The 13,376-nt window shown below is 39.3% G+C and overlaps 1 protein-coding gene across 5 annotated transcripts in view; it reads left to right on the plus strand.

Moving 5' to 3' along the window:
- NBEA (neurobeachin) overlaps positions 1–13,376 on the plus strand; it is an 858,254-nt gene that overhangs the window by 334,794 nt on the left and 510,084 nt on the right. For all 5 annotated transcript variants that reach the window (XM_048847621.2, XM_048847613.2, XM_048847638.2 and 2 more), the window contains 5 exons: positions 4,565–4,646; positions 4,854–4,977; positions 5,393–5,585; positions 5,852–6,871; positions 13,059–13,276. In XM_048847621.2, the coding sequence (XP_048703578.1) occupies positions 4,565–4,646; positions 4,854–4,977; positions 5,393–5,585; positions 5,852–6,871; positions 13,059–13,276 (1,637 nt within the window). The remainder of the gene's footprint in view (positions 1–4,564; positions 4,647–4,853; positions 4,978–5,392; positions 5,586–5,851; positions 6,872–13,058; positions 13,277–13,376) is intronic.

Below are 13,376 nucleotides of genomic sequence, written 5' to 3' on the forward strand. Positions count from 1 at the left end.
AATTGGTGGATGAGACAAGACAACATGGTTGGGGGAGGAATCACCTTCTTTCTGCCTCCCCTTCTATTCCTTTGGTAACAAATACTTCAGCCCTGGGGTGGGTGGGGAGTGAACGTGGACGATGTTCAGGCTCAGCCTGTCCATAAGGCCTATTTACACATATATGTTCTTAAGTTGCATGCAATATACTCTGAGAGCAGTTCCTGCCTCACATTCAGGGCAAGACTCGCATGTGCCCACCAGTAATACCATAGCAATATTCTGAATGAACAAACGAGGACACTAGGTCAAGACCATGTGGAACAAATTCTGGAACTTGTGCATATGGAGTTTGATCATTCCCAGGGCATCTTAGTTGCCGGGTGTTTGAGATGGCCTGTTGGACCACTTGAGCAGATCCTTCAGCTTAGACCACAAATGGTCTCTCAACGCTGCTGTTCCAGCTTCATTGTTTTCTGGGACAAGGACCTGCTGTATGCATACCTACCGGCATCTCTAATTCCCAAGGTCATTTTCAAGCTGAACCAAAATCAAGGTAAAATGATTCTCATAGCTCCTGTCTGGCCGAGGCAACTATGTTGTTCCAACCTACTCAAGCTGTCCACTTGGGAACTCTTGCTCTTACCACTGATCAGAGACTTGATAATTCAGAATCACAGGTACATGCTGCACCTGAATTCTCAGGTGTTGCACCTCATGGTTTGATTCATCAGTGGTTAAATACAGAGGAGGCACACAGTTCAGTGGCAGTCCAGAACATCATCTTTAATAGAGGAGACACAAGATGGGTGAGGTAATATCTTTGATTAGACTAACTTCTGTTGATGAGAGAAATGAGCTTTCAAGACAGAAAAGCTCTGTGTAGCACAAAAGCTTGTCTCTCTCACCAACAGAATTTGATCTAATAAATGATATTACCTCACTCTGTCTCTCTAATATCCTCAGATCGACATGGCTACAACACTGTATGCATCCTTAATAGTCGGAAACCTTTCACTAGAACTCCTTACCTTCATGTAAATGGAAGCACTTATCTGGGCCCGTACCCATAACATATCTCTTAGTACAGAAATTTTTAATCAAGTTTTGAATATGTTTTGCATTTTTAGGAGTCAGGTGTAGTACTCATCTCCATTAAGGTGCCTCTGACTGCAGTCTCAGCACTTCATACTTGAATTGATGGTAGAAATGTTTTTAACCAACCTTATCATTACCAGGTTCTTCAATGGTCTAGATGGACTGTTTCTATCTATTTGCGATCCGGTGCCACCTTGAGACTTGAATTTAGTTTTGTCTGCTCTTGTGGGCCCTCCATTTAAGCCTTTAGCATCTTGTTCATTTCTGCACCTCTCAGCAAAGGTGTCCTTCTTGGTAGCCATCACCTGGGCTAGGAGAGTAGGTGAACTGAATGCCCTTGAAACTAATCCTCCAAACACCATTTTCTCTGAAGACAAGGTCCAACTTCAGCCTCACCCTAAGTTTCTCTCAAATGTGGTATCTGATTTCCACCTAAATCAGTCTATATACTTGCTGGGTCTTTTCCCAAAATGCATGCTTACAAGGATGAACAAAACCTGCACATTTTGGATGTGTGCGTTAGCATTTTACCTGATCAGGACAAAGACTTGCCAGATATTTTCCCAGATCTTTGTTTCTTATGTGGAATTAGTTAGAGGTCAATCAGTTACAGCACAGTGACTTTCAAAATGGATTACAAACTGCATCACTGTGTTACACTGCCAAAAGCACAGTGCATCCTGAGAAGCTGACAGCGCACTCAACTAGACAGTGCATTCAGCCTCTGCAGCATTTATGGGACATGTCCCTATTGTGGACATCTGCAGAGCAGCAACATGGTCATCTGTCTGCATATTTACTAGGCTGTATGCACTTACCTCTGCATAAGGGAGGATTTGGTGGGAGGAGGGTTGGGGTGGCTCTGCCATTTATACCCTCCTATCAAAGCAGGAGGAGCCTGAGATGGGCGGGGCCACTCGTCCAACCAACACTAGGGAAAATTGCACATACAACTACAATGTGATGGACTTATGCAACGCATCTAGAAGAATAATAGTTATGAAAGGGTGAATATTGCCTACTTTTTCTCTTAATTTGGCCCTGCATTAACATGTGAGGCAGATTTAAATCTCTTATTTTGGAGGTTTAACTAAGTATGAGTATCTTCAGGGTGCCTTTTCAAGTTATTTTTCTTCATTGAATTCACTGACACTCAGTACTACTTTAAAGATGAAAAGAAGATCTGCCTATTTCAGCTATTTATTTTTTATCACAATTGCATCTAAAATGATAGTACCATAGAGTAACAACTATATTTTTTTGCTCAAACATGAGAATTTAAAAAGGAAGACAGGCAGTCCACAAGAAAGAAGTATGAAATAAAAAAGTTTACCAACCTAAACATTCTGCATGTTCAGACGTTCCGTTCATCATCTTCAACGCGGATTCCTGCTGAGAAGGAACACTTTTCATGATGTTGTTTCATTTGGGCAACCAGGCCTTGCATTTCTTTGTTGCACTGTTTGTATTTTGCATGCATGTCTGTATTACCCACAGGTAGAGGAACTTCATTAAAATATTCCCAAACTGGGTCTCTTTTACGGTCTGCTGCCATTATAGGTTTTCCCTTCTAGTGAGAGAATGGTATGGTAGATCTCAAATCAATGAGTTTTAACTGTACATAGTAAAACTACATAATAGTTTACATATCACTAACCGCTTAAGAGAGTAAGAATCTGCATTTTTTACGTTACAAAAGTAATATATATTCCCTACACTCCAAAGAACCAATTTAGTTGTCAATATCATCAAGCTTTGATATAGTAGAGAACATTTCCCCTGACTTCGGTACAGTTCCAGAGAGACTGTACTGTTCATCAGGGGTGGTGGTTTTTGTTTTGGTTTGGTTTTTGTCCTTACTACCAACTGTAAAAATATTTTCTTACATTTCTTACCATTATTCCTTAATGAATCTTAAACTTAAATAATAAAACTAGTTTATTTAACCAGCACCATGATTCAGTAGACTCAGGTCAGTTTTTCCAACTGGGATTTGTACTTTAACCATTCAAAATTCATTGCACAGTTTCACCAAGCATCATTAATTTAATCCTCATGCTGAAAGTTTTTAGATTCTCTACAGGATTCTTTGTGTATTGAGCCATATGCTGCATAGTTGTATATAAATCTCTGTTTACTGTGGCTTTCTTTAATTTAGTTTATCTATTTTCAGCTTCTGTATGTAGGTCTTAAAAATTAGAACAGGACAAAACCAACTGAGTAGTTCTTTGTACAGTTTAACTGAAGAAATTCTGATGGGTTTTATTTACTGATTTCCAAAATCCATGAGTTTTGCTCAAAGTTTTATACTCATATGAAACCCCAAAGTCCACACAATGGTGAACAAAATGGGAAATATGATTGTTTCATTATGAAATGACAAAGTTTTCGCAACTAAACAGATACTTGACCAACACATACTTTCAACCCCCGATCTTCCCTACAGGCTAAGGGTTCCACCTGCCCCTTCTTTATACTTAAGTGTCTTCTGGGAGAGGCTGCTCTTGGTCATGGACTACTATTTTAACCACTTCTTAATCTTCTCTATGATAGGAAATTTCTTGCCCACCTTACAGAAGGTGCCAACAATGTATTCTCTAGGGTAAACTGGGTGCAGGCATTTCTACCACCATATCATCTAACACCTTGGCATAAGAATATGAGAAGATTTTTAAAAATGGATCTCAAAAGTCAGGCTGTTCAGTCCGTATTTAGGCTCCTTAATAAGTGGCCTGATTTTCAAAAGTGTAGAGCACCCAACAGTTCCTATTGAAGTTGGTGCCCCGAGCCCTACCCAGAAGACAGCAGATAATTATTACTTTAGTGGGAACAACTTAGAATTTTGGAGATGTGCTGAATACTAGCTCATTCACCTGTCCAGTCATGGGCCTGCCTTAACCTTCGTCATGATATAAGGGTTTGAATCAGTACCTGAAACCATACAGTTTTTTGGCAGCATATGGTTTGAACAGGTCTATATATTCAAAATAATATTATTACACAAAAGTCAGCCAAGATTTCATTTATAAAATGTTCACATTTGAGACACCTTATCTGTAGTGGAAATATGTGGAATTTTGGCAGTTTTACAGCAAAATGTTCTGAGGTGATACTGAACTCTAATTAAAATAATCTAGATATTAAGGTGGATTGGAACCAGGGGAGAAGGGGTGCTTTGACAGTTAAAAAGTGTTTTAAAAAGTTCATAGCTTTCCCAGAATAAATTTATTTGTTAATATATGAAATGAAAACTTGATTCTTTGCATTCAGGATTGGTTTGTAATTAAAATCTATTTCTTCCTTTGCATCATTGCATCAACATTATTATTTTATTAAAGGTTTTTTGTTTGTTTTTTTTTTGTATCAAGGCCAAACACACACACTGTTCCATTGTTCATAATAAACCACAGCTCAATAAGGTCAAATAGAAATTTGAAGTTTATGCTATAAAATGAATAGATGGTAAAAAATAATTGGTTTGTTTTAGATTTTGACAGAACAAGTATGCACTCAAGTTGTTCATAAACCACATCCAGAGCCAGATTCTACAGTGAAAATTCAGAATCCAAGTAAGGAGATTATTTTATGTTTGTTTCAAATTAATGGCGAGAGGTTTTTTTTTAAGAAAGTGTTATTTCAGATTGCAAGAGCAGTTAATATCTTGAGTCCTTGAAAGAAAATAGGCTTTTATTCAATACTTTTATTTTATGATGTCAACAGCTGGTTTTTGGATGGGATTTAAAAATGTGTTATGTAACATATTTGCTCCTTTACAGTGATTCTTAAAGTGGTGGCAACATTGTTAAAAAATTCCACACCAAGTGCAGAGCTGATGGAAGTTCGACGTTTGTTTTTATCTGATATGATAAAACTTTTCAGTAATAGTCGTGAAAACAGAAGGTATGTAAATCAAATATTATTTCTCCCAATAACAGAAATAGGTCAGCTGTTGCCACACTCAATGTTGTTAACACATAACAAATTTTGGATAATAGTCTTGAGTATTGTATTGTGCAGTTTTACATAATGTGCAGTAAATATGTGGTTAAAACAAATGGTATGAACACCCGGTAGTTAATTTTAAATCAGTGATAGATATTTTTGTTTTGTTCACAATGTTTAACTTAACAACATTTTAAGATCCTGAATTTAAAACAAAAATAAGTGCTCTATTAAGATTACATTGACGCTCATAGGAGAGAGGCTATTTAAATTGTTTTTTTCATCCTGTTCTTCTCATCTGAATTTTAAAAAAAATGAAAAAAAAAAGTTGAATTTCTTTTGGATATATTTTGACCTAATTATTTTTCTTTAGATGTTTACTTCAGTGTTCGGTGTGGCAGGACTGGATGTTTTCTCTGGGATATATTAACCCTAAGAACTCCGAAGAACAGAAAATCACAGAGATGGTGTACAACATCTTCCGTATTCTCTTGTACCATGCAATAAAATATGAATGGGGAGGCTGGAGGGTCTGGGTGGATACTCTTTCTATAGCACATTCCAAGGTAAGAATTAGTTTCTGGCATTTCTGTTGATCCCAATATCTTCCTAAGCCAAAGGGGTCAGTAATACAGTAGATACAATATAAAGTGATTCAGTGCCATCTTGTGGATAGCATAGGACGTGATAGGTTAGCATTTTTCTTTATTAGTGTGAGTTCTTTACTGTGAAATGTTTAATGAACTATACATTAATTATACTATTGATTCCCCCCTAAATTAACAAAGTATATATTTACTCTGAAATTATGATCTGTCATGTTCCATTTAAGGTCACCTATGAAGCTCACAAGGAGTATCTAGCAAAAATGTATGAAGAATATCAAAGGCAAGAGGAAGAGAACATAAAAAAGGGGAAAAAGGGGAATGTGAGCACTATCTCAGGCCTTTCATCTCAGACAACAGGAGCAAAAGGTGGACTGGAAATTCGAGAGATAGAAGACCTTTCACAAAGCCAAAGCCCAGAAAGTGAAACAGATTACCCTGTCAGCACAGATACCAGGGACTTGCTCATGGCTACAAAGGTGTCAGATGATGTGCTTGGAAGTTCAGATAGACCAGGAGGGGGTGTACATGTTGAGGTTCATGATCTGTTAGTTGATATAAAAGCTGAAAAGGTAGAAGCCACAGAAGTAAAGCTTGATGATATGGATTTATCACCAGAGACTCTGGTAACTGGAGAGAATGGTGCCCTCGTGGAAGTTGAATCCCTTTTAGATAATGTATATAGTGCTGCTGTTGAGAAACTCCAAAACAATGTCCATGGTAGTGTTGGTATCATTAAGAAAAGCGAAGAGAAGGATAATGGGCCTTTGATAACACTGGCTGATGAGAAAGATGAACCTTCTACTAACAATACCTCATTTCTTTTTGATAAAATACCCAACCAAGAAGAGAAACTTCTACCTGAACTTTCCAGTAATCACATTACTATTCCAAATGTACAAGAGACTCAAATGCATCTTGGTGTGAGTGGTGATCTTGGATTGCTTGCTCACATGACTGGTAGTGTAGATATGACATGTACTTCAAGTATAATAGAGGATAAGGAGTTCAAGATTCATACAACTTCAGATGGAATGAGCAGCCTTTCTGAAAGGGAGTTAGCTTCATCATCCAAAGGATTAGAATATGCTGAGATGACTGCTACAACCCTGGAGACAGAGTCTTCTGGTAGCAAAAGTCTACCTAATGTTGATGCAGGAAGTATAATATCAGATACAGAAAGATCTGATGATGGTAAAGAAGCAGGGAAGGAGATAAGGAAGATCCAGACAACTACTACAACCCAAGTAAGTTAGAGGTGCTATAATTATATCAGTATGTGACATATATGTATTTGATTATAGGATAATTAATCCAATCACAAAAGTATATCTAATCACAGCTGTGGCCAACTTTTAAAGGTATTTTCTTTACCATCGTAGCATAAGTATGTCTTGCAAACATTTTTATTTTCAAAATGGGTGGTCCATGTTTAATGATCTTACTTTACTATAAGAAAATCTCACTCATTGCAATTATGGAATATTACTTTTAAAAACTTTGCTGGAGAACTATATTAGCCCACATGATTTATTTCTTGTGGACAATGTGACTAATAATTATAAAGGTTTATTGTATGCATCTAAATTCTTTTTTTCTGTTTTAAGGCTAGAAATGTTTGTATTTTACTTAAGCAAGGTGCGTGAGGTAATAATTTTATTGGACCCACTTCTCTTGCATCAATAGAGTTGCTCCATTAAAAGATATTACCTTACCCACCTTGTCTCTCTAATATCCTGGGGCCAACATGGCTACAACCACGCTGTATTTTACTTAGGCTTTTTTATAAGACAGAGTATAATAAAATATAACTTCCAGTGTTTCTTCACTGTTTTTAATGGTTTAATTCTCTTTGTTTCTCCGTGCCAACCAGTGTTTGGGTAGAGTTCCAACTTTGGAGACAGTACTCAAAACTTTTTTGGTGGTATATAAGAGCCTTACTATCTCACCATTACTAAGGCTACAATTTAGTAACGGGTACTTTTAGTAAAAGTCATGGACAGGTTATGGGCAATAAATAAAAATTCATGGCCTGTGACCAGTCCATGACTTTTATTAAAAAAAAACCTGTGACTAAATGTTGGAGGGGGTCATGTGGGAGGGCTGCTGCTGGGGTTGCCTGGGGTCCACAGCACCAGCTTCTGGGGGCTGCGGACTGCGGCTACTCTGGCCGCCCGCCCAGGGACCATTGCCAGAGCCAGCAGACCACAGATGCTCCAGCTGCCTCGGGACTGCTGCTGGGGCTGCCCAAGCAACGGCTGGTGTGACTGTTCCCAGGGCCGCTGTGGCTGGTGAGACTGTCCCAGGGCCACCTGAGCAGCTGGCGCTGGGGTCATCCACACAGGCCGCTGCAGAAGTCATGGAGGTCACGGAAAGTCACAGAATCTGTGATTTCCATGAGCTCCGTGACAGACACTGAGCCCTAATCATTACCAGTTCTTGCTGTCTCCATCATAGGTTTATACAGAGAACCGTAGAGAAAAGAAGTGCCTAAACTTCAGAGAAACTCTTGTGATAATGGAACACCCACAGTATATGGCTTTCCTGGCTGTGCCCAAAGAGAATTATTCACATCCTTAGTCTGTGATTGTGTTTCTACTTTGGGGTCTCTGATAAGGGGTTCAACATCTGACTCTCTCAGACCCCAGAGGACTATTCTGGGAAAGCTTTACCTGGCTACCAAAGGTAGCCACTGGAAATCCTTCTTTTCCTTCAAGGAGTCTAGTGGATCATGCTCAGGAAAAAAGGAGCAAGGTAGTGGACAAGATATCTCTTCCCAAGCCCTGTTAATGGCTATGGATTCTAGGCAGAAAACAGATCAAACTAATTTACTATGATACACAATCAGCGCTCTGCTGAGTAGGTCAGGAGCGCCTAGGGTTTGGGAAATTCTCCACCTCTTCTGCCGATCTCACAGTAGGGCCAAGGATCCCACCAGACTTAGAGCCCCTCCTAGATTCTAGGCTGGCCCCGCTGAAGTTCTAAGAGCTTCCAGGCCAGAACAACTTCATTTAGCCACTATCCTTCTCCTCCCTTCCTGACCACTGCTGCTCCCCTTACCTGCTGTGCACAGGGGTAAGTTCCTGTGCCCTCCTCATGGCTTTAGCAAACATCACCAATTTGGGCCAACAATTCACACGTGCATGGGAAAAGGAACTCACTTTCCAGTTTGGATTGCCTGATTGCTGCCCACCTTTCAGCCCTCCATGGCCAGGCTTTACATCACTGGTCTCACTCCACCATCATGAGGCTGTGTCTCAACAGACAGCACTTCAATTCAGTTTGCCCCTCCCCTTACAAGAATACTGACAGTCCCAGAATTACCTGATCCTCAGGTACAGGATAAAGATTATTTCAAGCTGTTCAAGTGGGAGGACAAGCCTCACTTCACTTCCAGGATTGTGCATACATTGTTGGCACCATGGAGGCTCTTGTATTCAGTATTACAGAAAGACACTGAGATCTTTGCTGAGAATCTCCAGAGGTCAGAAATGGATGACATCACCTTGCCACTCTTGAGATTGCCACATCGACTTAAGGATTCTTGGTAATGACTTACTTGGCAAAAAGAGAGTCTGATTTAGAGAGAGCTTTAAAATGACCAAATAACTTTCTGCAAACAACCGTGTACACAGGTTACTCCTCTAGGGAGGTGGTCAGATGGATTCGGTTGTCAACCAAGTCCCTTGAAACTAGGGATGACAGGTAGAGCTGATACAGATGCTGGCCTGGTAGAGCTATGTATAGTAGTTTGCAGCAGGCACCACTTAACATAGCATCATTAACACCTTGAGAGGAATACTGATATCTGTAGCAGCACAATGGTCATCATCTGATCAAACATCTAAGGCTACCTTGTCTTTCTGAAGAACACTGCTGCATGAAGTAGTAGTCCAGAATCTGTAGTGGTGTGTCTCAGATATTGGGAATTCAGGGCTTCCAAAGGCAGTTCCCTCCCCACAAAAGCTACAGTACTCCTCTCAAAGTAACAGACTCTGGCTTCCCTGAATCTACCCCCACTGTTCAGGGAGAAGAACAGTTCCTTTAACAAGGAGACTGAAAAAGAGTAATGCTAACCTTCAGTGAACAGAAGTACTGAGCCTCTTCCTCCACTTCCTGCATTTGGCATGTAGGTACAATACATTGACCTATGCATTGACAAGTGCTATGAGAGGGAGGCATGGGTTCTTTTGTATGCAAACTCCCAAATTGGTGAAAACCTACCTTCTCAAAATTACTGCAGCACCTCAAGCAAGGTATAGGATCCCCCATATTTTAAGGCACTCTGCATAATAGAGAAAAAAACCCAAAATCTTCAGTGAAGAAGAAAGTGTCAAAGCTGTTCAAACTCTGATTTTTCAGTTGCCAGATGGTTTTTATTCTTAGTCTAAATCATCAAACAAAGCCTGCTGATTCCAGGAAAATCAGCAAACGGACTGAGAAATAGGGGAGTAATGGGGAACAGATTGCTTCTATTGTGGAGTGTAGGTTTTTTTGGTTAAAATATCAAAGGGAGAGGGATGTAAGGATATTTTCCTCTTCTGTCCTGTTTTAATCAATATCTATATATAGCTCTATACATATAGAGATATAACAAAATAGGCAGAGCTACGCTATCTTACCTTGTCACTGTTACTATTCTGTTTTCTCCTCTCTCCTCCTTCCCCCCTCCTTTGATAAATTCACTTGTTGCCTTTTGTTGAGATTGTAAATTCTTCAGGCCAGGGACCATGTCTTTAATCTATGTTGGAGTTAGAAGTCCCCAGCACAATGGCACCCTTATCCTTACTGAGGGTACTAAACACTACTAAAATTAAGTGTTTATTATAAATACTTGTTTCAGTTTGATGTGATACAGAAAAAGACTAAACCACATTACAGATATAATCACTAGGAAAACTATGGCCACAGAATTCAAGACTGAAAGATCTCTCCAAATTGTGTAAATATTCTTGATATTTCCAGATTCCATTTTAGGTGAAATTTCCACCTCCTTTTGTTCCCACACACTTGATTTTAATTACTGTTCTCTCCCAGGTTTTAGGAGCTGATCCTGGTCTCATTCAAATCAATGGTAAAAATCCCATGACTTCACTGGTGTAGGATCAAGTCTGTAAAAATTATTCTGATGAGATATAAAATAGACAAGCAGCAGCAGCAGCAGAAATTTAAATCTTAACTCAATTGTCAAACGGGTCTGTTAACAATGTGTCCCTCTACTGCTCTCAAAACGGAGGTTACAACATTTCAGACTAAAGATCAAGTGAACTTTAGAGCTGGGTTTCTGTACTATTCTGCTTTTTACAATGCAAAAATAAATACACCATAGATGTCTTTTGCTGACAATCGGCATGCAGTATTCAGGAATTTGCAATTGAATGTGATTAAAAAAAATCCACTGACTAAAATGTTGTCCATTTAAAGCAACTTGTTCTAAATTTGTTTTGTTTAGAATAGAAAAAACGAAAAGAAAAGATCACCCAATGCATCTTCAGCTAATGCAATATTATTCCTTACAATAAAATTTCTTTTATGTTGTCTAGTCTGGTTTTAAAGTAATCCCAAGCAATCTGGCTTCTGTTGTTTCTTTTTTGGGAGTTTGTTCCACAGTCTAAGTGATTTCATCATTAGGAAGATTTTCCGAACATTCAGTTTAAATTCTTTCTCTGTAAAAATTTTCCTCCCAGTAATCTTGTGTATCACACTAAATAATTCCTTTTTTCCCTTTGTGTTTGTTCACCAAGGGAAAACAGCTCAGGACTACCTAGAAATTAAAACAATATAACCCACAAATCAGCCACCAGCTAGGAGACACTAAAGGCTGTCTTGGGAGGCCAGAAAACTTACTCAATTAAGACATAATCTGGTACAAGATACCTGGAAAGCTAGATTTGTACTTCTGAAAAAAAAAGACTATGATGATGATCCTCCTAAAATATATATAAATTACTACCCCTGTGACGGGATTCCTGGGGTGCAGCCTGGGACTGTGGGACCGCTGTGCCTCGTTAGTTTTCCAGCCTGGGCTGTGTCTCACAATGCTTTGCTAGTGACAAGCAGCAAACTCCCCTGGGTGCTGTTATCACTAGCACAACCACATGTGGAGCCCCACACCCAGCTAGATTGCATGAATGCTCCCGGAGCCACTCATGAATCACACAGAGAAAGACACAGCCAAATCCCCCCAACTCCCAGCCTTGTACCTCAGGAATGAGCAGTGAAAGTTTATTAATTAGTTCACCACTTCATCAGTGGATAGTGGATATACACCAGCCTTTGTAAACCTGAGCAGATTTAGCAAATACTTCAGGCAAACTCACTGGTAAAGATAAACAGTAAAATATGTTTATTGATTACAAAAGGTAGATTTTAAGTGATTATAAATGATAGGCAAAAAGTCAGAGTGGTTACCAAAATAAAATAAAATATATATACATAAGTTTGCAATCTAAATCCTATTAGACTGGGCAACATCTAGATAAAGCAGTTTTTTTTCACCCCTCTGGATATTGCAGTTCACAGTACACAGGTTTCACCCTCGACACCTGGGCCAGTCTCCTCTGTTGGAGTCTTCTGAGTGTCCTTGTTGCTTGCAGCATAGGTTCGGGGATGGGGGACGGGGTGGGGTAGGGAGGAGAGAAAAGGCCAATCATGGGGCCTTTGTGTTCTTGTTTATACCCTTAGTCCCATGTGCTTGGAGAACACAAGTCCAGGCATGTCAGGTGGGCATTGCTGATTCACAAGGTGAAGCAATACCCCAGTACGTCTCCTGTGAGTGAGTCATTGAATTGTAACTCCTCTACTGGACAATGTCTGCTCAGCACTTGCCTACGAGTTAGTTACCTCCCTTGTCGTTGTCTCTGGAGAGCCAGTATCTGGGCACTTCCCAAACCCACAGCATATTTTAGTGAAAACCCTACAATACAATTCTTATTATTTCATATGCATTGATTATATCCATAGTTATATAGAACAATGGCTTTCAGCATATCATAACCTTTCCCCTGACATCTCACATGGCATGATTTATGTGCACTATCACAATTATATATAAATATGGGGGTTACAGTATAGAGTGTCACACACACACACACCCCTCAAAATATCTAGACAAGATCAACTTGCCAAAAATAAACACACTATAAACAAAATCCCTTCAGGGTGTACGCTGAGGAACCTGAAATGCAAAATGTCACTAAACAACTGAAATGAAGGCCCAGATGTGAGGCTAGATTGTTAGCTGGTGTAAATCGGAGTAGTTTCAATGAGGCTACATCAAATTACACCAACTTTATCTGGATGGCACTACTGGTATATTTTATTTTTTATTTTCAGCTCCAATTATAGCTCCTCCTTCTCCAAATCTTATCCATGTGCAGTTTTAGAATTCATTGCATATGTTTAACACAAACTTTGAACTTTTTGTTAACATAGGCTGTGCAAGGTCGGTCTGTTACCCAGCAAGACAGAGACTTGCGAGTTGACTTGGGATTTAGAGGAATGCCAATGACAGAAGAACAACGACGCCAGTTTAGTCCAGGTCCACGCACAACTATGTTTCGTATTCCAGAGTTTAAATGGTCTCCAATGCACCAGAGGCTGCTGACAGATTTGCTGTTTGCATTAGAAACAGATGTACATGTTTGGAGAAGGTAGAAAAGCTATATTTCTTCTTTTTAACTTTATTATATATCTGTTTATCAGCGAAGTAAAAACATAATTAGATACAAGACATATATTGATAACTACTTT

The sequence above is a fragment of the Caretta caretta genome, chromosome 1 (assembly GCF_965140235.1).
Source record: "Caretta caretta isolate rCarCar2 chromosome 1, rCarCar1.hap1, whole genome shotgun sequence".
Lineage (NCBI taxonomy): Eukaryota > Metazoa > Chordata > Testudines > Cheloniidae > Caretta > Caretta caretta.